This window comes from Erithacus rubecula, assembly GCF_903797595.1.
Source record: "Erithacus rubecula genome assembly, chromosome: 20".
NCBI classification, from domain to species: domain Eukaryota; kingdom Metazoa; phylum Chordata; class Aves; order Passeriformes; family Muscicapidae; genus Erithacus; species Erithacus rubecula.
In genome coordinates, this window is record NC_136672.1 from 2,233,639 (window position 1) to 2,258,883 (window position 25,245).

Consider the following 25,245-nt stretch of genomic DNA (forward strand, 5'->3'; position numbering starts at 1 on the left):
TGTAATTCAGATACTTTCTATGACTGGCCACATGGTATTTCTTTGGAAATCCAGTAGTGCATTCGGATATCTGGCTTTGATTTATAAATTCTTCAACTGAGATTTCTAGCTTTGCCTACTTATTTCCACAAACAATTAACATGAGAAGAAACAGTTGGCTGTGCAGTATTTTAACCTGATAAATTATTGTGTCCTTATATGCCAATAACTCACATACTGCTTAAATCATTTGGGATGAGAAGCAAACAAATCTAGTGAATCATTCAGAGCATCAGCAAAAGATATTATGCCCTACATAATCCTCAGAACATCTTCTGGATCATTAGCAACCCAAATGATGCATGGAATACATCCTCAGGAACAGCAGATGACAACAGAGACTTACAATAGTGCTACAGAGCACTGTTACCCTGGAGAAGATTGTCATAAGACTTCATCCTGAAGCAGATAAGAACCTCATACATTTTAGAAAAGTCAATGTAAAAACCTGCATGTGAGAACGAATAGTCCCCTGCAGCAGAGTACATTGTATTTCATTTTGGCTGGAGAACAACTTTGCAGAAAAGGGTCATGAATTCTGGTGCAAGGGTCACAGTTTGCCTTTGGGGGAAGGAAGATCAGCAGCATATTATCAGACACTCATAACAACATGGTCAGCAGGTAAAGACAAGTGATTCTTTCCCTGCATTCAGCTCCCATATCTGCACTGTGTTCAGTTTGGTGCTTTCCAATGACCAGACAGTGACATTCTGGAATGAATCCAGTGGAGATCTTTCAATATAAGTAGGAGAAAATTATGTGTAAGAAGAGGCTGCAATGGTGAGGTTTGTTTACACTGGGGATGAAATTAAAACATTATTATCTTTTTATTATCTTCAACAAAAAGGAGATGGTTATACCATAGAAAGAGTCAGACTCTTCTCAAATGGGCAGAGTGAAAGGCTGAGGGATAAAAAGGACAGGTTTCAGTAACAGAAGTTTTGATTAGGTAATAAATAGAAAAGAAATTTACCATCAGGTTCATCAGATATTAAACTGGGATGTGAAAGGTCTGAGAAATATTAATTCCTGGACACAATAAAAACTTCACTGGAAAAAGCTGTGGGAACCAGCATCCAAAATTTTCCCTGATTGTGCACAAAGGTGAATCAAAAAACTACTCCAGGCTCCTCCCAAATCACAGTTTCTATTACACTGTTATGGACTATCAATAAAGTGTGCAACAACAAAAATATTGACTCATTTGGGTAACATATCTTCTCCTCCACAGTGTTCTCTGCTCTGGCAAGCAACACCATAACGTGCAGCCATGTCGTCAGATGCCGAGATGGCGATCTTTGGGGAGGCAGCTCCTTACCTCCGAAAATCAGAAAAGGAGAGAATAGAGGCCCAGAACAAACCTTTTGATGCCAAATCATCTGTTTTTGTGGTACATGCAAAGGAGTCCTTTGTGAAAGGGACAGTCACAAGCAGAGAATCAGGAAAAGTCACTGTCAAGACTGAAAAGGGAGAGGTGGGTCAAAAACAAGGCTGAAGGAAAAACATTTGAACCCCACTTTGAGCTTTTAGGTGATACATGTGGATCTTTCTGTTTTCTTGGCAGACCCTGACTGTGAAAGAAGATCAAATCTTCTCCATGAACCCCCCCAAGTATGACAAAATCGAGGACATGGCCATGATGACCCACCTCCACGAACCCGCTGTGCTGTACAACCTCAAAGAGCGTTACGCAGCCTGGATGATCTACGTAAGTGGCAGCAGCAGCTTCCTTTGGGCAGCCTCAGGAGCTGCTGGGCCAGGCTCAGGGGAAGCCAACGTGCTGTGTCCCTTCCTCACAGACCTACTCGGGTCTCTTCTGCGTCACTGTCAACCCCTACAAGTGGCTGCCGGTGTACAACCCCGAGGTGGTGTTGGCCTACCGAGGCAAGAAGCGCCAGGAGGCCCCTCCACACATCTTCTCCATCTCTGACAACGCCTATCAGTTCATGCTGACTGGTGAGTGTTTGATCACTGTCCCAACAGTCTAACCAAAAAAGTCCTGCTGATCTCACTGGAGCATGTGACCAGCAAGCTGGAGCCACCAGGGAGCATGACTGTGAATTTTGTCGATTTATGTAGCAAACAATTTCAAGCTAAACTGACCTAGAAGCATTCAAGAACTTACCATAGTGAATTATTTGTACTTTATTGTACAAAATTCTACACTCTCCTACTGCATAAATAGTACTTGACTCTGTTTTCTACATTTTTCATTGATAAGAAAGAAAAAGGTATTTTTTCTTCTATTTTGAACATGGTTAGGTACTTTGGTTTCATTTCTTGAGGAAAATTGTGTGAAGGACAAGTGATACACAGCTTGTCTCAGGTCCAGATGCCTTTGACTGTTCAATATGTCCATTTGGGCTTATGCTTAATACTGCAGGGACATAGAAGTAAATTGGGTATTTTTGGACTTTCGGAAGAATCCCCAATTTTGGTTTGCAGTTTTACTTCTCATTCCTCTTAGCATTACCCAGGTCAGCTGCTGACACACCTTTCATTGTTCCACTTTCACAGATCGGGAGAACCAGTCCATCCTGATCACGTACGTACACCCCCTGCGCGGGTCCCTGCGGGGCTGCCCGGGGCCAGGGCACCTCCTGCCTGACCACGCACCCTCTGCTTCTCTCTTGCCTTTGGCAGCGGAGAATCCGGGGCCGGGAAGACTGTCAACACAAAGCGTGTCATCCAGTACTTTGCAACAATTGCAGCCAGTGGAGAGAAAAAGAAGGAGGAGAAGTCATCAGGCAAAATGCAGGTGAGTGAGGAAGAACAGGCTGAACACTTGGCCTGTCATTGTCCTGCCAACTAAACACAGTCACTGAATAATTGCTCTGCAGGGAACGCTTGAGGATCAAATCATCAGTGCCAACCCACTGCTGGAGGCCTTTGGAAACGCCAAGACTGTGAGGAATGACAACTCCTCACGCTTTGTGAGTTTTTGATTAGAGAAATTGTGATTAAATGGGAATAAGGATGTCAAAACCTGCTGTCACTTCTGAAGCATCAATCAGATTACTGTATTCATTAAGCTAATATTTTCCACATATTTTTTCCAATTTAAGTTGATTATCTAATTAAAAACACATCCTTAGAAGAACAATACAACATACAAAGGGGGATAATTTAAATATGTTTTAATATCAATATAATTACATATCTATAAATATATATACACATATTCTTTGTGTCTGTCATATGGACTGAAGACACAAATTTTTTTTGAAAATTGATGTAATATAGAAGAAAGAAAAATGGGGCATACAGTATAGAAATTGCTGGTTGGAAATTTTTTGTGGCCCTCATCAGACCAGCAAAAATATGAATCTCTGAGTTTTAGGCATAAAACTGGGCAGTGTATTTATCTGACTGTTCAGACTTTGATATAAGTTGTCTAGAAAGAGGTAGACACAGGGTTCCTTCAATACAGCCTACCAGAAACCAAACTACTCTATGGCATGTTCTTTTGACTGTTTTAATGCAAGAAGCCATTCATAAATTCTGTGAGACTAGCTGTGACTTTCCTTGAAAAATCACAATACTAATACACTGTCTCAGTCTAAAGCTCCTTGTTTTGGATATGTTGCTTCTATCTCTACAACTCAGACAGTAACTGCTGACTTGTTTTCCACAAGACCAAAAATCCTCATTTAACTTTTACACCACCAAAATTTACCTTCACATCATGCCTTCTGAGTAGAAAATGGCTTTCACTATATCTTCGTGTTTGAATTGAAACATAAGTGACCCAATAAAATGCTTTATTAGTGGTCTTCTCATTCATGGGCATTCATGGTTGTCCATTAAATAGTAGTTGATAATAAAGCTCAGATTTATCCACTAGTATTGCCAGTATAGAGACCTTCCTGAATTTGTTTTTGTTCTGTTTTGCTTTGTTAAAGAAAAAATAAAAGAGAAAGGACTTCTAAGCTTGAAGCCTGTCCTCTGTGGTAAGTGTAAGGTCACATGATTACAGTCATGGTGAAATTTCAAAATGTATTTTTTTTCTTTCCCCTCTAAAAGGGCAAATTCATCAGAATCCACTTTGGGGCCACAGGCAAGCTGGCTTCTGCTGACATTGAAACTTGTAAGAAATCACCTGACCTGGTCCCATTCCTTCCTCCCTTTCCACCTCACTGTTCTTTCTCAGGCCTGACTGTGTTCTATCATCCTTGCCAGATCTGCTGGAGAAGTCCAGAGTCACTTTCCAGCTCAAGGCGGAAAGGAGCTACCACATCTTTTATCAGATCATGTCCAACAAGAAGCCAGAGCTAATTGGTAGGAAGTATTGTGAATGGTTTGACAAAATCTGAATGTCTTTAACATTTATCTTCATTCTCACACCCAGATACCTATTCCTCTTTACAGACATGCTCCTCATCACCACCAACCCATATGACTACCAATTTGTGAGTCAAGGTGAGATCACTGTTCCCAGCATTAACGACCAGGAGGAGCTGATGGCTACAGATGTAAGTGTCACAGAGCATACTGGTGTGGTGAAACTTCCTTGTAATTGTCCAGAGGTTTATTTGACTGATTCTGTTGCCAGAGTGCCATTGACATCCTGGGTTTCACTGCTGATGAGAGAACAGCCATCTACAAGTTGACAGGGGCTGTCATGCACTATGGGAACCTGAAGTTCAAGCAGAAACAACGAGAGGAGCAGGCAGAGCCTGATGGCACCGAAGGTATTAAAATCTTATAGAATTCCTGATAACAGAAACAGTTACATAGCTGGACAGTTGGCAATCATGTATTTTCCTTCCATTTTTTTTTACAAATACATAAATCACAGCTTCCAGATTATCCATGCTTCTAAATTTCCCTTCAAGATACCACAAAATTTCAGTGCCGAGACCAACAGCTATATCTTAGAGGACACCCACTTTCAATTATCACTTATACTCTGTCACTTCCTCCCTCTCTCTTTGTGTTCAGTTGCTGACAAGGCTGCCTACCTGATGGGTCTGAACTCAGCAGACCTGCTCAAGGCCCTCTGCTACCCCCGAGTCAAGGTGGGGAATGAATACGTGACCAAGGGCCAAACTGTGCAGCAGGTAACAACAACCAGTTGGTGACTGGGAACCTCTGACTTGAGTCATTTACTATTTGTTCTGGATATTGCACTTCCTCTGCTCCACTCTTCTTTGGTTTAGGTGTACAATTCAGTGGGTGCCCTGGCAAAGGCTGTCTATGAGAAGATGTTCCTGTGGATGGTTGTTCGTATTAATGAGCAGCTGGACACGAAGCAGCCCAGGCAGTACTTCATTGGTGTCCTGGACATTGCTGGCTTTGAGATCTTTGATGTAAGGAACACAGAAATCATAGTCAAGTCTTGTCAAAACAATTAGGTGTTAAGAGAAATTGGAGATTCATAGTGGTTTGGGGTTTCTTTGTAAACATTGCACTCACTTAAAATTTCAAATTAGTAATACATTGTTTGAAAAATATTTATTTTTCTATTTCTGGATATATTTTCCTTTTCTCTGTATGTGAGTGCTTTTTCCTCAGGCCAACCCATTAGCTTCAAGGGATCTTTATATGGCATCTTTATATGATATACAAGGAGGAAGCATCTGCCTTTTACATAATTAACACAAATGTCACAGTTTTTCAATAATTTGAACTTAATATTACAAAAGTCCACAGACAAATGGCATATAAATACCCAAGATACAATATTACAGAGAGTAGGAAGAGAAAGGTACACTTAAGTCTCACACAGAAGTTAACCAAGGCTTTGGAAAAGGAGTGTATATATATATATATATATATATATAGATATATATATATATATATACTTATCTTCCTAAGAGCCAAAAGGTGATTCCAACAGGAAGAGTAGATTGGCTGTACTAATCCAGACTGAGAAGTTTTACAAATATTTATGGAGGGTATCTGAGTCCAATCCGGAACTGACAAACACTTAGAATGTTTAATGTTTTTATACAAGAAAATTTACATAAATTATGAGAAAGGTGTGATGTAAATTGTACTTTGACTAGACTAACAAAAAATAGGAAATTAACTTTAAGAATAAATAATATATTTAATCATCATTAAAGTAGCAAAGAGGAAAAAAATCCAAAAAAATCCCCCACAATCAAATAAAAAACCTCTTTAAAAATAGATAATTGGATGTTTAAACATTAAAAATATTGTCTTAATTTGGCATCCCTTTGTAGGATTCTGAGATAGGATTCTGATTATGAAGGAGAAAGCTCTACAGGCAGCTAGCTCTTTATCTTGAAAATGAGTAAAACTTGTCTTTGCCTTTTGCAGTTCAACAGCCTGGAGCAGCTGTGCATCAACTTCACCAATGAGAAACTGCAACAGTTCTTCAACCACCACATGTTCGTGCTGGAGCAGGAGGAGTACAAGAAGGAGGGGATTGAATGGGAGTTCATTGACTTTGGGATGGACCTGGCTGCCTGCATTGAGCTCATCGAGAAGGTGTGTTGATTACATTTAAGATTCTATTATCAGTTTCATGACAGAATTTCATGTTTTTTCTTCAGGCTACTTTTTCTCTCACTGATTTTTCACAAACCTACTTGTTACTATCTGTTTATGTCCCTGCCTATTCAGGAAGTCAGGATTGTATGCATTATGAAATTTAAGTTCTAAGAACCTATGTGATCAGGCTACAGATGAAATGATTTTTGGTCATCCATTAACTACTCTGCTATTCATTTTTAAAAAATAAATGTAATTTTTCTTGTATGGCAATAGAAGCATCAATGTAATTACGCATAATTGCTTGAAAAATATTCTCTGGAGGTGACTTTTCTGGTCTGTGAAAAAGAAAGATCTCTTAATGAATCCCAACAGAATTTCAATATTATTATTTCAATATTATCACTGGGATTTAAGAAACATAACTTCTAACAAAAATAATAGGTGCATATAGAAAAAAAATAATGGATTAACTGCGATCAACAAAAACACTATGAGCAGACACTGTTTTGTGTAACATCCTCTTGTATGGGAAAGGAAAGACAGATATATCTTCATAAAAAGATTTCAGCAAGTAGGTGAAAGATCTGTTAATCTGTTACACTAAGATCAATTTTAGTAAGACAACTTCAGCTGTACAAATTACTTTGTGAAAGCAATAATGTAAAAAGCAGATCAGCTTTCAACTCATCAGTTTCAAAAGTATTTAGAAATTTTTGTGTGATTGATGTCACAGTATCAGTCATTAAATGCATTAATTTCAGACACAAATTTGTATTTTGTCTAGAAGTGTGAATGCAAAAGTTAACAAAGATTTAATCGATTTTTGATCCAAAAATTCAACCAATTTCTCAGCTTCCTGTAGCTTACTGCAGTCCCCTTCTGACGGCAGATCTGTATTTTATCATTGCTATTTTTTGCTGCTTCTCCCAGCCCATGGGCATCTTCTCCATCCTGGAAGAGGAGTGCATGTTCCCCAAGGCAACTGACACCTCTTTCAAGAACAAGCTCTATGACCAGCACCTGGGCAAGTCCAACAACTTCCAGAAGCCCAAGCCTGGCAAAGGCAAGGCTGAGGCTCACTTCTCCCTGGTGCACTACGCTGGCACAGTGGACTACAACATCACTGGCTGGCTGGAGAAGAACAAGGACCCTCTGAATGAAACTGTCATTGGGTTGTACCAGAAATCATCTGTGAAGACCCTGGCTTTACTTTTTGCCTCTGCTGGAGGAGAGGCAGGTCAGTTCTTTGAAATACCATGTCTTTGATGCATGGTCATTGGCCCCCAAAGCACAGATGTCTCATTTTCTTTATTTTATCAGAGGCTAGCGGTGGTGGTGGTGGTGGTGGCAAGAAGGGAGGCAAGAAGAAGGGTTCTTCTTTCCAGACCGTCTCAGCTCTTTTCCGGGTATGTGACCACCTTATCTTTTCATATATGCAGAGATTTATTCTGCATTTTTAGCTGACTTATACACAGAAAAAAAAAAAAGAAAACAACAAAAAACCAACAACCAACCAACCAACCAATAAATATTCTATAAATATTCTATTCTATTCTTAAGAAATGAGAAATGGCAGTGTAAAAATCTAACCTTACACTTACTAAAAACATAATTTTTGTCATAAAACGTGCCCACTTTCTACCTTCATTGAGTTGATGACAGGTTTTTTCTTATCCTACAAGATGATGTTTAATGCTGGGCATCAGAAGAAACTGAGCAATTGATTGAGGCACTATCAGTTGACAATTTTAAGTCCAGTGTTTCTCCATTGATGGGTCTTTCATGATAAATTCAAAGAATGCAAAGGGTTATTTTTTCCACACTTCTTATAATTGCATTCAAACCACAATGCCACAGGAGAATCTGAATAAGCTGATGACCAATCTGCGGAGCACTCACCCCCATTTTGTGCGCTGTATCATCCCCAATGAGACTAAAACACCTGGTAAGATGCTCAAGCAAAAAGTTCCTTGCTCTGATACATCCATTCCCCTCTGCACTGCAAGCTGTGCCATTCATTTGTGCTCTGCATTGCCAGGTGCCATGGAGCACGAGCTGGTGCTGCACCAGCTGCGCTGTAACGGCGTGCTGGAAGGGATCAGGATTTGCAGGAAAGGCTTCCCCAGCAGAGTCCTCTATGCTGACTTCAAACAGAGGTAAGAGCTATGAAATGAGGAGGTAAATCAGGTGTCCTCACCAACTGTTCTTTATCACACACCTGTACTGTACAACTGTCACTGAGTATGGAGGGATGAAATTTCAACTTCCTCAGTCTGATTCTGCTGCAAACACTGCTCTTGGTTTCAGTAAACAGAAAAATCTTATGACTGGACATTGTCTTCTTCCTATTTCCTCTAATTTCACAGATACAAGGTGCTTAATGCCAGTGCAATCCCTGAGGGACAGTTCATTGATAGCAAGAAGGCTTCTGAGAAGCTCCTTGGGTCAATCGATGTGGACCACACCCAGTACAGATTTGGACACACCAAGGTACAAAACCCCTAATTCACTGTGTCCCTGGGCTTTGCTCTACCTGACAGTAATGTGCTGCAACATTCCCTCTCTCAAGGTGTTCTTCAAAGCTGGTCTGATAGGGCTGCTGGAGGAGATGAGGGATGAGAAGCTGGCACAGCTCATCACCCGCACTCAGGCCTTGTGCAGGGGCTTCCTGATGAGAGTGGAGTACAGGAGAATGGTGGAGCGGAGGTACACCTTCCTCTTCTTCAGTTAAAGTAATTTTGCTCATGGGGAAGTGTTGACATGATGCAGAATTAAGCAGACGGAACTTAGTTTAATCATGAATGAAAAGCCAATTCTTTATTTACAAAGCTTGTATTTATAGGAAATATCAGAAGACACTGTTAGACTTAATTGGCTAACAATACACTGACACTCAGTTTTTTTGGTTGGTAAATGGCTAGGGTGTATGTCTATCCAGTCTCTCTATTTTTGGTAGGTTTATATATTTTGTTCACTAATTGCCATGGGATAGATTTCTTATTTATTATAGGTGCGAATGGTTCTCTTACCAGAATCATTTGTTGTGCTAACTGCTTCCTATTCTTCTAATTCTTCTTTATGGGAATGTACAGGTTAGCTGGTAATTCAGTAGAGTGAGGCTTAATTTTATAAGGCCTTTCTTTTATAATATCTCTACCTGTATACAACAGTGACACTCATCAGACTGAGAATATTCAGTGTACATTTTAATTATGCTTCAGGGAGTCCATCTTCTGCATCCAGTACAACATACGTTCATTCATGAATGTCAAACACTGGCCATGGATGAAGCTGTTCTTCAAGATCAAGCCCTTGCTGAAGAGTGCAGAGTCTGAGAAGGAAATGGCCAACATGAAGGGGGAGTTTGAGAAAACCAAGGAGGAGCTTGCAAAGTCGGAAGCAAAGCGGAAGGAGCTTGAGGAGAAAATGGTTTCTTTACTGAAGGAGAAAAATGACCTGCAGCTCCAGGTGCAGGCTGTGAGTATCACCATTTATTTCCCACTCAGAAAAAGCACCTACTCATTCTGACTGTTTGTCTCGGGCAGATGGTAAGGTGTCCCTTATATTAAACATGAAGATTAGAAAGTAGTGTCTTACAGCAGGATGGTGAGATCTCTGGTAGACAGTAAAAGAAGCCAGAGACTTTAAATGGCTGTAAGGGCTCCTGCTTTTCTGAGGAAGATGCCACCTATATATATCCAGCATTGAACCTGAACCCCTTACACCGTTTAATATTGTCACAAACAAAAATTCTGAGAGATACTTTTGAAAGAGTAAACAAACAAACAAAATAACATTCTGAACTCAGAAACTGCATATCTATTTCCCATGCAGAAAACCTGACAACATTGTAAAGCTGTTTGAGTGGATATGCTAAAAGATAAAGCAGAGAAACTTTCAAATATTATAAACAAACAGAATCTTTATTTCCACACCAGGAAGCAGATAGCTTGGCTGATGCAGAGGAAAGGTGTGACCAGCTCATCAAAACCAAAATCCAGCTGGAAGCCAAAATTAAGGAGGTGACTGAAAGGGCGGAGGATGAAGAGGAAATTAATGCTGAGCTAACAGCCAAAAAGAGGAAACTGGAGGATGAATGTTCAGAGCTGAAGAAAGATATTGATGACCTTGAGCTAACACTGGCCAAGGTGGAGAAGGAAAAACACGCCACCGAAAACAAGGTATGAGGCAGAACCTGTCACCTGCAATCTGGAAAAGAGTCCTGCGCCATTATAGGACTTAAATAGCTACTTCCATTATTTACGTTTACTGCCATCTTCCTAAAGGTGAAAAACCTGACTGAGGAGATGGCAGCTCTGGATGAGACCATTGCCAAGCTGACAAAAGAGAAGAAAGCCCTCCAAGAGGCACATCAGCAGACCCTGGATGACCTGCAGGCAGAGGAGGACAAAGTCAATACTCTGACCAAAGCCAAGACCAAGCTGGAACAGCAAGTGGATGATGTAAGTACACAGACATAGAACAGGAACAGTACAGGTATGGAGTCTGATCTGGCTGGTAGAGCACTGATGGTTTTGTTGTGTTTAGCTGGAAGGGTCCCTGGAGCAAGAGAAGAAATTACGCATGGACCTGGAGAGAGCTAAGAGGAAACTGGAAGGAGACCTGAAACTGGCCCAGGACAGCATCATGGATTTGGAGAATGATAAGCAGCAGCTGGATGAGAAACTGAAGAAGTAAGTGTGGCTCTGGGGCACCTGAGTGCTGGGCTGCAGCACTTGCCTTTTTCCTTTGAGCTCTAACACAATTCACTTGGCCCAAAGGAAAGACTTTGAAATCAGCCAAATCCAGAGCAAGATCGAGGATGAACAAGCCCTGGGCATGCAATTTCAGAAGAAGATCAAGGAGCTGCAGGCAAGTGTCTGTTCCTTCCCCTGCCTTGCTCAGGCTCAGCTCAGGCAGGAGGAGGGCATGGCTGTGAGGGGTCCCTGCTGTTCTACAGGCCCGTATTGAGGAGCTGGAGGAGGAAATTGAGGCAGAGCGAACCTCTCGCGCTAAAGCAGAGAAGCATCGGGCTGACCTGTCCAGGGAGCTGGAGGCGATCAGCGAGCGCCTGGAAGAAGCAGGAGGTGCCACAGCAGCTCAGATTGATATGAACAAGAAGCGTGAGGCAGAATTCCAGAAGATGCGCCGTGACCTGGAAGAGGCCACGCTGCAGCACGAAGCCACGGCTGCCGCCTTGCGCAAGAAGCACGCGGACAGCACAGCTGAGCTGGGGGAGCAGATTGACAACCTGCAACGTGTGAAGCAGAAGCTGGAGAAGGAGAAGAGTGAGCTGAAGATGGAGATTGATGACTTGGCCAGCAACATGGAGTCTGTCTCCAAAGCCAAGGTACACAATTATTTTATAGGCTCATTGACCCAGTGGAATACAACACAATTCTTGCACTTGGACTTATTTAGAGTGTGGATGGTTAACTCATCACTTTCCATCTTTTGATGCACAGGCCAACCTAGAGAAGATGTGCCGCACACTGGAAGACCAGTTGAGCGAGATTAAGACCAAGGAAGAAGAGCATCAGCGCATGATCAATGACCTCAATGCTCAAAGAGCTCGTCTGCAGACAGAAGCTGGTGAGACACACATATCTTCATGCGCAGATCAATAACATCTCAGAGTTACTGCAAAAATTACTCTTCCGGGCATGTGGTCTGTCCAACCTACTTTGTGTCACATCTACTGCAAAATGCTTGAGTTGGGATCATAAGTTTCAGCATGGACTGCAAACTGTCTAGTTTTATATCTCCAAAAGTCAGCAGTTTCATAATCAATGGCATTAAAACTGTTGTGTATCTCCAAATTTTCTCAGGTGAATATTCACGCCAGGTGGATGAGAAGGATGCTTTGGTTTCTCAGCTGTCAAGAGGCAAACAGGCTTTTACTCAACAGATTGAGGAACTCAAGAGGCATCTGGAAGAAGAGATAAAGGTGATTCCTCCTCTCAGATATGCACCAGACACTTATGTGACGACTGATCAACCATGATGAGATAGGAAAAATATCTCATATTATTTGGTGCAAGTTGTCTCATGCTAACTTTTACCTGGAGTTTATCCACTATCCACTGTCTATTTGCGTAGAAGCATAATCCAGTGTCCAATTTAATATTCAGTCAGATTTTCTGAGATATTTCTGCTCCATGACCCAATGCACTTGTTGCTGCAGGCGAAGAGCGCCCTGGCCCACGCCCTGCAGTCCGCTCGCCACGACTGTGACTTGCTCCGGGAACAATATGAGGAGGAGCAGGAGGCCAAGGGGGAGCTGCAGCGAGCCCTGTCCAAGGCCAACAGTGAAGTGGCTCAGTGGAGAACCAAATACGAGACAGACGCGATTCAGCGCACGGAGGAGCTCGAGGAGGCCAAGTATGTTGAGAAAGTGAGAAAGGCTAGCAGAGATTAAGACCAGAAATTCCTGGAGACCACTGTGACATGGGGTGGGAGAAGTCACTGTTGTGCTTGGGGTTGGGGTGAAAGGAGAATAGCAAATAAATTCTGTAATGCATGTGGTGTGGGAGAAAAAAATCTCAGGCAAACATGTAGAAGACAGTGATTGGCAGAGAGACACAACATACTATGTAGAAAAATTAAATAGGAATGTGGACCACAGACTACAAAATAGCTAACCATGCTCTAGAGAAAATCATGGCAGAACTGAATTGCTTGCTAACTGTGAGCTGCACTTACCAATGAACTTGCAAAATACCCTGTTGTGAAAAGCCCATCAGTGACTTGCCACAACTTCCAAGTTTCATTTAAACCATGAGACATTTTAACACAGGAAAAAGCTGGCCCAGCGCCTGCAGGATGCAGAGGAACATGTTGAAGCTGTCAATGCTAAATGTGCCTCCCTGGAAAAGACAAAGCAGAGGCTGCAGAATGAAGTGGAGGACCTGATGATTGATGTGGAGAGATCCAATGCTGCATGTGCTGCTCTGGATAAGAAGCAGAAGAACTTTGACAAGGTCTGTTGGCCTCCAGCACCAGCACTCCTGGGCAGAGCATGCCCCCGTGATGGCCACAGCCCTACTCACAGCCCGTTTCTCTGCAGATCCTGGCAGAATGGAAGCAGAAGTATGAGGAAACGCAGGCTGAGCTGGAGGCCTCCCAGAAGGAGTCACGCTCTCTCAGCACGGAGCTGTTCAAGATGAAGAATGCCTATGAGGAGTCCTTGGACCACCTGGAGACAATGAAGCGGGAGAACAAGAACTTGCAGCGTAAGTCCCTGCCCTCTGCTCCTCACTGCCCTTTCTCACAAGCTTGTCTCTCTGCCACACTTAACGGCTCAGGGCCTGCAGGGATAAGAACATGCCTGGTCCCTTGATGCAGCAGAGCCTTTCTCCATTCAGCTCTGTGCCTGACCACGCTGCTTTTCACCGTTCCTTGCAGAGGAGATTTCCGACCTCACGGAGCAGATTGCCGAGCAAGGAAAGGCAATTCATGAGCTGGAGAAAGTCAAGAAGCAGGTTGAGCAGGAAAAATCTGATATCCAGGCTGCTCTGGAGGAAGCTGAGGTAAAACCTTTTTCATTGATTAGTTACAACACACTTCAGCAACTTCAGATAGTATTTATGTGATTCTATGCATTGAGAATTGAGTGGATGCATGGGAAACAGGGTTACTTCACACCATTATAATATTTGAATCCACGGATATGCTTTTTCCTTTCTTGCAGTCTCAAGCCTCTGGTTATACATTATCCTGTAGGATAATAATTCATGTAAAGTTGTTGACAATGTTATTTTTTAATAATTAATTGGGTTTCATACCTTCTTCAGGCCTCTCTGGAGCATGAAGAGGGGAAGATCCTGCGCCTGCAGCTTGAGCTCAACCAAGTGAAATCTGAGATTGACAGAAAGATAGCAGAGAAGGATGAGGAGATTGACCAAATGAAGAGAAACCACCTCAGAATTGTGGACTCCATGCAAAGCACTCTGGATGCTGAGATCAGGAGCAGGAATGAAGCCCTGAGGCTGAAGAAGAAGATGGAGGGAGACCTGAATGAAATGGAGATCCAGTTGAGCCATGCCAACCGTATGGCTGCAGAGGCACAGAAGAACCTGAGGAATACCCAGGCAGTGCTCAAGGTATGGTATTACAGACCAGGTGCTCACTGGTTTCTTACACAGCTACAAACATTTCACTTCCAATGTTTTGTCTTTTCTATATTAATATGGAAATGGAAAATAAATAAAGAGGAAGATTATGCCTCCCCATCTGTTGCCTCTCTATTTCCAGGATACCCAGATCCATCTGGATGAAGCTCTCAGAACACAGGATGACCTGAAGGAGCAGGTGGCCATGGTGGAGCGCAGAGCAAACCTGCTGCAGGCTGAAGTTGAGGAGCTCCGGGCAGCTCTGGAGCAGACGGAGCGGTCGAGGAAACTGGCTGAGCAGGAGCTTCTGGATGCAAGTGAGAGAGTTCAGCTCCTCCACACTCAGGTAAATTTTAGAATTGAAGACATAAGACATCTATGGTACTTAGAGAATTGAATTTATCAATTAGTCTATTTTCCTTTTTAAATTTGAATATGACAATTAGTCCTCAGCAGTCTACCGTTGCCATTTATACAGTTTTAGTATTCTTCATATAAAATCACAAAAAAATATAAATAAAAATAGGAAATTTGATTTTTCTAAAATTAGTGTGAAGTACATGGAGAAAAAATTATGCTTTTTGATTTCAACAGAACACCAGCTTGATCAACACCAAGAAGAAGCTGGAAACAGACATTGCCCAGATCCAGGGAGAAATGGAGGATACCATCCAGGAAGCCCGCAATGCTGAGGAGAAGGCCAAGAAGGCCATCACAGATGTGAGTTGGGTGCTCCTGGCATTGCTGCCGATGAATGTACTCTGCCCAAAATATCTCCAGCCCTAAAATGGCTTTGACCCTTTTCTCTGACCAGGCGGCCATGATGGCAGAAGAGCTGAAGAAGGAGCAGGACACCAGTGCCCACCTGGAGAGGATGAAGAAGAACCTGGACCAGACAGTGAAGGACCTGCAGCACCGTCTGGAAGAGGCCGAGCAGCTGGCACTGAAGGGAGGGAAGAAGCAGATCCAGAAGCTGGAGGCCAGGGTGTGTAGGGCTGGGGCTGTGCCTGAGTGAGCGTGTCCTTGGAGAGACATTGCCAGGGAAGCTGCAGAGATGGGCTTGTCCTTGCAGGTGCGGGAGCTGGAAGGGGAGGTTGATGCTGAGCAGAAGCGCAGCGCTGAAGCCGTGAAGGGTGTGCGCAAGTACGAGCGCAGGGTGAAGGAACTGACCTACCAGGTAAGGCAGGAGGTCTCCTGCTCTCACAGGGTTTGCTCACAGTGAGTCACATTTTGCACACACCATTCCCAAGGGGAACTGTGAACCTTGTGTGATGGAGGACTATGAATTGACTCTCTATCCTGTTTGCCAACCTCCCTAGTCTGAGGAAGACAGGAAGAATATTCTCAGGCTGCAGGATCTGGTGGACAAGCTGCAAATGAAAGTGAAATCCTACAAGAGACAAGCTGAGGAGGCTGTAAGTATTGCTTGGAGAATGGGCAAAGGCCACATTCCATTGGGGCAGGACACACATTGAATAAGGCTGAATACCAGGAGAGGGGTATGAAAGAAAGTCCTGAGACACAACCATCTTGGCTACACTGTTTAGCTATTGTGTTATGAGGCCTTGGTGAGCTCTGGGCACCCTGCAGTCAGGGAGGTTCATTAAGGGTAGTTCTGCAGCCTGTTTCACACAGGAGGCCAGAATAAACAAACCCAGGGGCCACACCCACTGCCAAGTTCCAAATCTCTGCTAATAATCAGCAGCAGAAGGCTTCAGGGTCTTCTCCACGCAAAAAGTCACATTGACAGTTGGGCAGGAAGTAGTGTGAGAGTAGGTACAGAAATGATGAATCCAAGGGATGAAATTGCTTCTAATGTGTGATTCAGTCCCAGTGAACGTTGTCCCAGTAGGGTCCTGAAAAGGGGAGCATGATGAGCTCTGTGTGGGGCTGATGTGTGAGCAGTGGTGGGAGGGGATGGAGATTTGCAGCCCCATTAGACTGACTTGCAGTAGGAATGAAACCCCTGCCTTGTGCTCCTGACCCCTGATTCCCTTTTCACTCCCAGGAGGAGCTGTCCAATGTCAACCTGTCCAAGTTCCGCAAGATCCAGCACGAGCTGGAGGAAGCCGAGGAGCGGGCTGACATTGCAGAGTCACAGGTCAACAAGCTCCGAGTGAAGAGCCGGGAATTTCACAGCAAGAAAATAGGAGAGGAAGAGTGAGAATATAATGAGGAAGCAAAGTGACCTGAGAGCTGCACAGAATGTGAACCCTTTGTCACTTCCTTTTGCAATGAGGCTTTATATATATCTAAAGACTAAAGATTGTAGATTGCTTTGCAGAAAAAGCAGTAGTTACATTTTAGTTCTGCAGTTATTTAAGTGTTGATTGTGTGCAAATAATTAATATTCGGGAATGAATTCCTGAATTTTCTGGAGTAAGAGTCAGAAACTGCAGTACTCCAACTACAGTAAGAGTAATAGGCACGACAGCAAACAAAAGTTTTCACACTGTATTGAAGTATTTGCCAGCAATGGAATTGTGATTTGAAGTTAGAATAAATAAATACTAAATAAAAAATGTTCTTTAGGAAGAGAAATTATAAACCTATATTTTACAAGTTTATCAGTATACATATCAAAAGGAACTAATTTTATTTTCTAACACCGGAATTGAGAGCAGCTCTGTTAACATAACACCATAAAGAAATCTCCAAGTCTGACACCCTGAGAATTTAGAGAAGCTCTAAACATAGTGTTTCCACACAGCCAAACAGTGCTTCCAGTCTTTCTTTTGCAGCAATGCATGCGCTTTTTTGTATAGGGGAACTGAAAACTGGATGGAAAAAAGTAGCTGATAGACCCTGGCTTTTTTTTTTTTTTTCATCCCACATGGTGTAACGCTGCTGAATATAATGCATGATCAGGTCAAAAATGAGGAAAAGCTGAGCTAGATGAAGAGCAAGGCAGCAAGGATGTTTCCCACCCCCAGGCATTATTGTCAGTGCCCCAGTGTGCAGTCTGAGCAGGTGGTGAGCCTGGAGAACAGAGGTACCATCACCCTGAAGCAAACAGATTGTGCCCACTGGGACAGCACAATGACACTCACATTGGAGTTTCCTTTGTCTGGAATAGGTGTTTAGAGGCAACCTGCACAGCAAGCAGCAGTGCAGCTGAACATACCATTCACTTGACCCTGGCACGTCAGGTAGCTGCTGAGGGAAGATTCTGCAAGCAGATGTAGGGAATGGTAAATGAGACTTGCCTTTGACGACGAGGACACTTACAGGTCCCTCAAGGTTCTTGGCTATCTCTACACCTCTACATTTACAGGGAGTACTTCAAAGAGCTGTGAAAAGGCTGGGGAAGGGAGCTGGAGATACTGCACAACCTTTTGCACTGACCACAGCAGTCAGTGTGTTTGCAGCAACAGTATTCAGGACTGGGACGTCCTCCTCTTCCCAAACACACTGAGGTTTACACCCATAGAAGCTTTCCATGTTACAACTAAATATGGAAGTAGTTTGCTAGGCAGCAGCTAAATATATTTAAGGAAAAGATGACACCCTGTATTGACTCTTGTGTCACTGTAAGTGATGCTCCTCAGAGACATCATCTCTATGTGTGAAGCTGTGAAAACTTCATCAGTGCCAGTGATATCTGGGTAACAAGGAAAAGAAACCTTGGGTACCTTTTTAAACCTGCTGACAGACTAGAAAATATCACAACTTTGGAGACCATATTTCAATGCCAAAACTCCCTGCTCCCTTTGGACAGTATTACAATCACCCTACAGAAAGAACAAGCTGCTCTGACATGGAAGAATCAGGATGCACTTGAAGCACCTGAAACTGTTGGGCTCCTCTCTCACTTGTAAGAAATGATGCACTCAGGATTTGTTACTAAATGCTCAATTGATGAAAGGTAACATTGCAGGTTTCTTCAGTGAAAACACCTTGGGCCAGAATTCAATTGCACAGGTGGGAGAGAGAGAGAAATCACACACTGCACTGTGCTGACCTGGCCTTGCCACTGGCCATCCTGGCAAGCATGGCTGGAGACTTTTTTGGAATCAGAGTGGAATGTTAAAGGGATGAGTAAGGAAAACCAATTTCTCCTCACTTTTGATTTGCTGCCTTGGCTGGAGGGCAGGAGTCATTTGCATCAACACACTATTTCTGGAGTCAGGCTGCTTGTGATGTGAAATGTGCTGATGCACAGGTAACTGATCTTGGAAAAAACATGGCCCCATAACTGGCCTAAAGAGACATCTCAAAGAGAAGGTTTAAAATAGATGCAGCTGATGAGCTCCACTAGAGCTGCTGCCCCATGTGGACAAGCTGACCTTCAACAGCTTGGGCATGGACGACTGTGTCTCCTGGGCACAAAAGCATCAGCACTTTAGGAGGCACTAAGACATGGAGAAAGTATTTGTGATCTGAAGACACAATTTCCCCACAGAGACTTCTTGCCAACAGTTCAGCTTTCCAGTTCTCCAAATACTCATTTTCTATGCCCTCAGCCAACAGTAAGATTGCCTTGACCAGAAAGGGCCTTCTTCCCCAACAGCAGAAAATAAGGGGTCAGGGGTGAAGGACAGAAAGGAAGGGAGAAGCCAAGGAGGTCGAGGCAGATGGAGCAGGAGAGGGAGAGGAGAGGACAAGTGAGTTGGGTAGATACAATGAAAAACAAATGTAGAAAGAGTGAAAAACAGAAAATGACAGCAAAAAGATAGGAAGGGAGGAAGATAATGAGATAAATGGGAAAGAATGCAAGATTGTGAAAAAAATATTGAGATGGGAAACAAGAAAATTCATGAAGAGGAGGGGAGAAAAGACAGAAAACAGGAAGGAAGGAAGGAAGGAAGGAAGGAAGGAAGGAAGGAAGGAAGGAAGGAAGGAAGGAAGGAAGGAAGGAAGGAAGGAAGGAAGGAAGGAAGGAAGGAAGGAAGGAAGGAAGGAAGGAAGGAAGGAAGGAAGGAAGGAAGGAAGGAAGGAAGGAAGGAAGGAAGGAAGGAAGGAAGGAAGGAAGGAAGGAAGGAAGGAAGGAAGGAAGGAAGGAAGGAAGGAAGGAAGGAAGGAAGGAAGGAAGGAAGGAAGGAAGGAAGGAAGGAAGGAAGGAAGGAAGGAAGGAAGGAAGGAAGGAAGGAAGGAAGGAAGGAAGGAAGGAAGGAAGGAAGGAGGAAGGAAGGAAGGAAGGAAGGAAGGAAGGAAGGAAGGAAGGAGGAAGGCGGAAGGAAGGCAAGGAAGGAAGGAAGGAACAGGAATGGAAGGAAGGGAAGGAAGGAAGGAAGGAAGGAAGAGGAAGGGAAGGGAAGGAAGGAAAGGAAGGGAGGAGACGGAAGGAAGGCAGGAAGGAAGGAAGGGAAGGAAGAAGGAAGGAAGGAAGGAACGGAAGGGAAGGAAGGAAGGAGAATGAAGGAAGGAAGGAGGACGGAAGGAAGGAAGGAAGGAAGGAAGGAAGGACGGAAGGAAGGAAGGAGGAAGAAGGAAGGAAGGCGAAGGAAGGAAGGAAGGAAGGCAAGGAAGGAGGAAGTGAAGGAAGGAAGGAAAGGAAGGAAGACGGAAGCGAAGGAAGGCAAAGGAAGGAAGGACGGAAGGAAGGAGGAAGGAAGGAAGGAAGGAAGGAAGGAAGGAGGAAGGAAGGAAGGAAGGAAGGAAGGAAGGAAGGAAGGAAGGAAGGAAGGAAGGAAGGAAGGAAGGAAGGAAGGAAGGAAGGAAGGAAGGAAGGAAGGAAGGAAGGAAGAAGGGAGGGAGGGAGGGAGGGAGGGAGGGAGGGAAGGGAGGGAAGGGAGGGAAGGGAGGGAAGGGAGGGAAGGGAGGGAAGGAAGGGAAGGGAGGGAGGAAGGAAACATTTGGGTGTTGGTACCTGACAATCTGACACTGGACTGAATTCTGCTGTTTTTGATCACGGCTCTACCAAGCCATATCACATCCAATACTCTACAATGGGTGCCTCGCTAAGAAGAGTAAGAGTGTGTCTTGAAAACAAATCTGTTCTCTGAAAGTCTAGTCTCCTGTCACTGCAGGGGGGGCAGGCAGGTTGTGTCTTGTGTCTCCTCACATCCCAAGGCCTTGGGAGCAGTGATGTTAAAGAAAAGGCTGAAAACACTCAAGTGGGGCAGCGTGGGCAAACAGAAATGCTTGTGGGGGCTGGGAAGGGTGGGGAGAATGTGGGACACTCATTGGAGAGAGGAGAGAATGGGTTCACACTGCAGGCTCTGCATGACATCCGACTGCTTTGCAAGCTGGTAATGCTTCTAGACAGAGTCTAAATGTGATGGCAGACACACAACTCAGGGCACAGAGTATTAGAATTTAAGCTAGGCAGGAAGTTTTCCCATCCTTAAATGGTCTTGGAAATGTTCATAATTTCCTCTTCAACTGGTATTCCAAAATACTTTTTAGTGTTTGTCCCATCCTGAAAGATACTTGCCTCAGTTAGCCAAAAATCTGGCCTTTATGAAGAATAGACTATGACCATGCCTCCACATTGCAGTACAGAACTACTGAAATCAAACTAGGAGATGCTTAGAATTAACACAGAGAAAAATCTGTTTTTCCTATTAGTGAGTAGAGATTGTGAATGAGCCCTTGTGGAAGTGAGAGGAAATCAGGCATAAAAAATATAATACAACAAATCCAACAATAGTTCTGTGTGTAACTGCCTGAGCCTTACCCCCTTGTAGGAGGTGTTAAAACTGATTTTTAAGTCATAAGTAATATGCGACAACTCTTAAGGAGAGTACAGCTACATCTCAGACAAGGATAATATGTATGTTTCTTCAAATCATGGCATTCAAAAGCAAGGTTATGAAAACTAGGTACTTTTGTGGACCTGTTACCTGTCAGTGGTTTCAACACCTCAGCATGTTCTCCAATATTTTCTGGGAGAAGCAGTCACTTTTTCAAAATTGCACTACTTCAGTAACTCTGATTTCCTTTTGATCTAGATCCTTCTCCACCTTCAAATCCTTCTACCACCTGTTGCCTTTCTTCTAGACTCTTCCACCCAGACACCACCCAGCCTGCTCACCCCACACACCTGTTCTGTAACAGGAGCTCCTCAGCTGCTTTGGTGAGTGATGGAAAGGGCATCTTGAAGGTCATGTTCTCATCCAGGACAGCTCCAGATCTCTTCCATGGATACTTCCTGGAAAGACAGGAGGAGCCTAAGTAACTGTGCAACTTTGATACTCACTCAGCACATGCCCAGGTGTTATTTTTTTACCTTCTGCTCCACTTCAGAGTTAAGTGATGCTGAGATATCTTTGGAGTTGCAGTTTCTCTCTTCCATCTCTCTCTTCTGAAATACAGAAGAGTGAAACATTGTACATGCTTATGTGGCATATTATGCTGTACTATAAATGCATTGAAAAAATTAACCAGGAAGCAGTCACAAGAGAGTAGAATTAGGAGACAGAAGGATCTTCAAAGTCCCTCCCTGCTTTGGTGTATGGGACAAAGCAGTATTCACAAGTAAGTTCTAGCCCCAGAAATACTAGATTACATTTGCCATGGCCAAAATTTACCTGTACCTATTCTGTTTCTCTCCCCCTGAATATTTTTAAGATTCTGGGGGTTCTGTTCATCAACATGATTTACTCAAAAATCAATTAACCCTTCCAGTCTTATCTCATATGGAAGTCTTGAACTACATAGCACTGCAACACCACTTTGGACTAGACACTTCCTGCAGGGAAGCATGCATTTCACCAAATCCATGCACTTACAGGAGAAAGGGATGTTAGGTTAAGGAAAGCGTGTCCTACCATCTCCAGAGTCCAGTGCCCAGCTGCATCTTAACACTGGGAAGTGTTGGGATGAGAAGCCTTGCTCTGAATGATCAGTGTTTCAGCAATTCTGTTTCTTTGGTGCTAACATTCCTGGCAGCTCTCATTTTTCACAGAGAGCAGCAGAAATGCTGCTGCAGCAGGAGCTGAGCATTCCCTATCAGAGGGCTCATCAGGGGTCCAGAGAGCACAGTGATGCCTCCAGCATGCCCTGTCATACTGAGAGCATGGCTGACAACAGCACAGGCAAGCTGAAAATCCTATGGGGAATGTTTTTCAAATAGTGTTGCACTGAATAATCCACATATTTATACTATCTTACCACCTTTCCCCCTTTTATTAATTTCTTTCTTTTTTTCTTTTTTTTTTTTTTTTTTTTTTTCTGTAAATCTTGATGGTTATCATTACTTGTGAATCATGGTTTAGCTTTTTGTTTGACAAGATTCACATCTCACACAGCTGAGAATAAAAAAGAAAAAAATACTGCTCATAGCAGGGAAAATTGCTTCTGTGATAAGATTAGCAGGGGCAGTCTGAAGGAATAACTGTTCTATTGTTGACCATTCAGAAACATGCTGTAATAGCAACAGTGCTGCACCAAGAATGATTTTTATCAATGTGATTAAGAGGAAAATGATTTTTAAATGAAAGCTGTTTGTGGTGCTAGCTCTAGATTACAAAAAATCCCATGGGAGCTACTTGTGAATTTTTTGGTTGCAATGAAGATTTCAAGAGCATCTAAAAAGCCATCAGATGATTAGGGTATAAAAAGAGTATAGATCTGTGCAGAAAAGCTGATTTTTCACTATAGAGAAATAAAGAATGTTCCTGCTTTCTTTCATACATTAGGTTTTGAAATTAACAGAAGAGCAGCAATGCACCAAGAATAGAGGGTAGTCATCCAATATTGCTAAATTAACTGAAATCTGAATAAATTGAATTACTTTCTACTGCATATAAACAGCGCTCAAATCAATGCTAGGGAAATGGAAATTTCAAACAAAATATCAGGCTTTAAGAAGGACTCAGGAGTGCATCTGAGAATATATCCCAGCAGTAGTAATTTATATATCAATGAACACTGCTAAATAAGGAAGAAAACATGCTGCAAGTACCAACACAGCTTTTTTAGAGTAAAACAAAAGCGTGTGCAAGAAGGTGTCATCATAAATGCTGGGTACTCCAGTGCTCAGGCTGGAGAAGAAAAATTCAGTGGCGGCAGCAGCAGAAACTTCCTGCCAGCTCTCTGAGGCCAGAATGACTCCAGTGCAGAGCTCAATTATATCTAAAAAGATATCTAAAACGTTATCAAGGAAAACAGAATTTTCCATTGATGGTTGTGCATTTCTATTTAGATGTGTCCACAACACTGTTTCATACCAGGCCTAAGATCCTTCCTAGGACAATAGGATTCCATGTAGGCAGCTTATTTGTGAAGGAAGTTTGAAGGGGAAGAGACATGAGAGATTATGAGACACCCTCTTTTTGGCATAGTTACTTTTAAGTTTGTCTGTTCCTTTATTCAGTTCAGGTACACTATCAGAAATATCTATCTTTCTCCACATAGAAGGGAAGAAATTTTATATAAGAATTTGCTTAACCAATATTGTTACCAAACCTCCCCGCAGACATTATCAGAAATAATCAAAGTGTTGGGGTGTGGACCAGTTTCAAATACCTTCAAACCAATGTTATTAACATCATCAGGTATTCTATCCTGATTAGCCCATGGGAATGATTGGAAGGAATGGGTTCCTAGCAGAACAACCTCAGCAAGCATTTAGGTATAAGTAAGCCAGAGAGAAAGAAACTGAAAAAAAAAAAAAAAAAAGACAGAGTCCCAAACTGTAGAGTAAGAAAATTAATGTCACCTTAAGGAATAATTTTAAAAAGAAAACATATAAATAAAACAAGAATAGTCAATAAGACTCTCTATGACATGAAACTGGGCACAGTGCAGCCACAGCACAAATATGCTATGCAGTATCTCAACTAGACAACACTATCTCAGAAGATTTGGGGAAGAAAATCCATTGGGATACCCATATAGGCATGGCTCTGATTTCTGACTCACAGATGTGGGAATGGAGCAGGGTCAAAGTGGATCAAGTACTTTTCTCAGTTGAGGAAATGCGCAATACTATAGTATTTTTGGCATCAGGCACAAGTCAGATGTCAATGCACATCAAGAACAAATCCTGTCTCCAAATGGCAGGAAAGGGTTCCTCATCAGGATTCTATACACTAAAGTCAAGTCCAACACAAGAGAAGGAATAGGTAACTCCACTTCATTTCCTTTTTCATTATCCAGCCATTTAGCCCTTGATGAACAATGTGAAAATTTTATCCATATGGGTGACAGCAGTTGAACCATCATTCAGTGCAGTTAAGAAGCAGCACATTTGTCCTCTGCTCTAGAAAGGTAAGCCCAGAACAATGGCCAATCTGGTGACAGCTGCAAAAAAATACCATTATCAGAGAACTGGGGCTACTGAAGCCCAGACATAAAAACACTTCTGGAAAAAAATCATGGGCTGCAGGTTTCTGCAGGTTTCAACAAGACATAACTCAGGAGCTTGGGAAGACAGTATTTTGCACCAAAAAGCCCACAAAACCCAAACAAACTATAGTTGTTAACAAACCAGTAAAAGAAGACATTGAAGCACACCCTAAAATGTTATAAATTATATCCATAGACCTTGTTTTGTACAATGGCAGTAGGTAATCAGACACAGGTTACCTGAAGAAGTGGGAAAGTCTCTGATTCCTTCAGATACCCGACACCTCTCTGAGCTGTCGTTGTACAAGCCATGAGGAACACACCATGTGGCCTGAGGAGGCTGGGATCCAGGGACAGGTCTTGGGCACATGGGGTGTCTATGCTCAGGTACCAGCAGGTT

General features: G+C 42.9%; 1 protein-coding gene and 1 long non-coding RNA gene across 3 annotated transcripts in view; one reads left to right on the plus strand and one right to left on the minus strand.

Moving 5' to 3' along the window:
* The window catches only part of LOC306810508, a 149,461-nt gene that overhangs the window by 109,349 nt on the left and 14,867 nt on the right, over positions 1 to 25,245 (minus strand). The gene's annotated exons all lie outside the window — the stretch shown is intronic.
* Positions 1,295 to 16,791, plus strand: LOC306810473 (myosin heavy chain, skeletal muscle, adult-like). Of its 2 annotated transcripts, XM_079323130.1 has the most exons (38): positions 1,295 to 1,513; positions 1,604 to 1,747; positions 1,839 to 1,995; positions 2,557 to 2,584; positions 2,683 to 2,797; positions 2,880 to 2,972; positions 4,063 to 4,126; positions 4,219 to 4,317; positions 4,408 to 4,511; positions 4,592 to 4,730; positions 4,981 to 5,099; positions 5,199 to 5,348; positions 6,325 to 6,495; positions 7,432 to 7,738; positions 7,822 to 7,907; positions 8,359 to 8,446; positions 8,540 to 8,657; positions 8,868 to 8,991; positions 9,071 to 9,207; positions 9,723 to 9,978; positions 10,440 to 10,682; positions 10,788 to 10,964; positions 11,050 to 11,195; positions 11,283 to 11,373; positions 11,462 to 11,851; positions 11,967 to 12,093; positions 12,330 to 12,448; positions 12,686 to 12,882; positions 13,298 to 13,481; positions 13,568 to 13,733; positions 13,906 to 14,030; positions 14,295 to 14,603; positions 14,755 to 14,958; positions 15,207 to 15,332; positions 15,427 to 15,597; positions 15,685 to 15,789; positions 15,932 to 16,027; positions 16,621 to 16,791. In XM_079323130.1, exons 1-38 carry the CDS (start codon positions 1,310 to 1,312, stop codon positions 16,774 to 16,776), a joined length of 5,835 nt encoding a protein of 1,944 aa, XP_079179256.1. In that variant the 5' UTR covers positions 1,295 to 1,309; the 3' UTR covers positions 16,777 to 16,791. The 2 variants fall into 2 exon arrangements, with proteins under 2 accessions (XP_079179256.1, XP_079179255.1); XM_079323129.1 differs by having other exon boundaries at positions 8,359 to 8,657.

Excerpts from the sequence above, each read along its gene's own strand:
- LOC306810473 (XM_079323129.1), top strand. The coding sequence starts at position 1,310 with ATGTCGTCAGATGCCGAGATGGCGATCTTTGGGGAGGCAGCTCCTTAC. Across the intron at positions 14,604-14,754 it reads ATACCCAGGCAGTGCTCAAG|GATACCCAGATCCATCTGGA; the intron begins GTATGGTATTAC and ends CTCTATTTCCAG. Across the intron at positions 15,790-15,931 it reads TGAAGGAACTGACCTACCAG|TCTGAGGAAGACAGGAAGAA; the intron begins GTAAGGCAGGAG and ends CAACCTCCCTAG.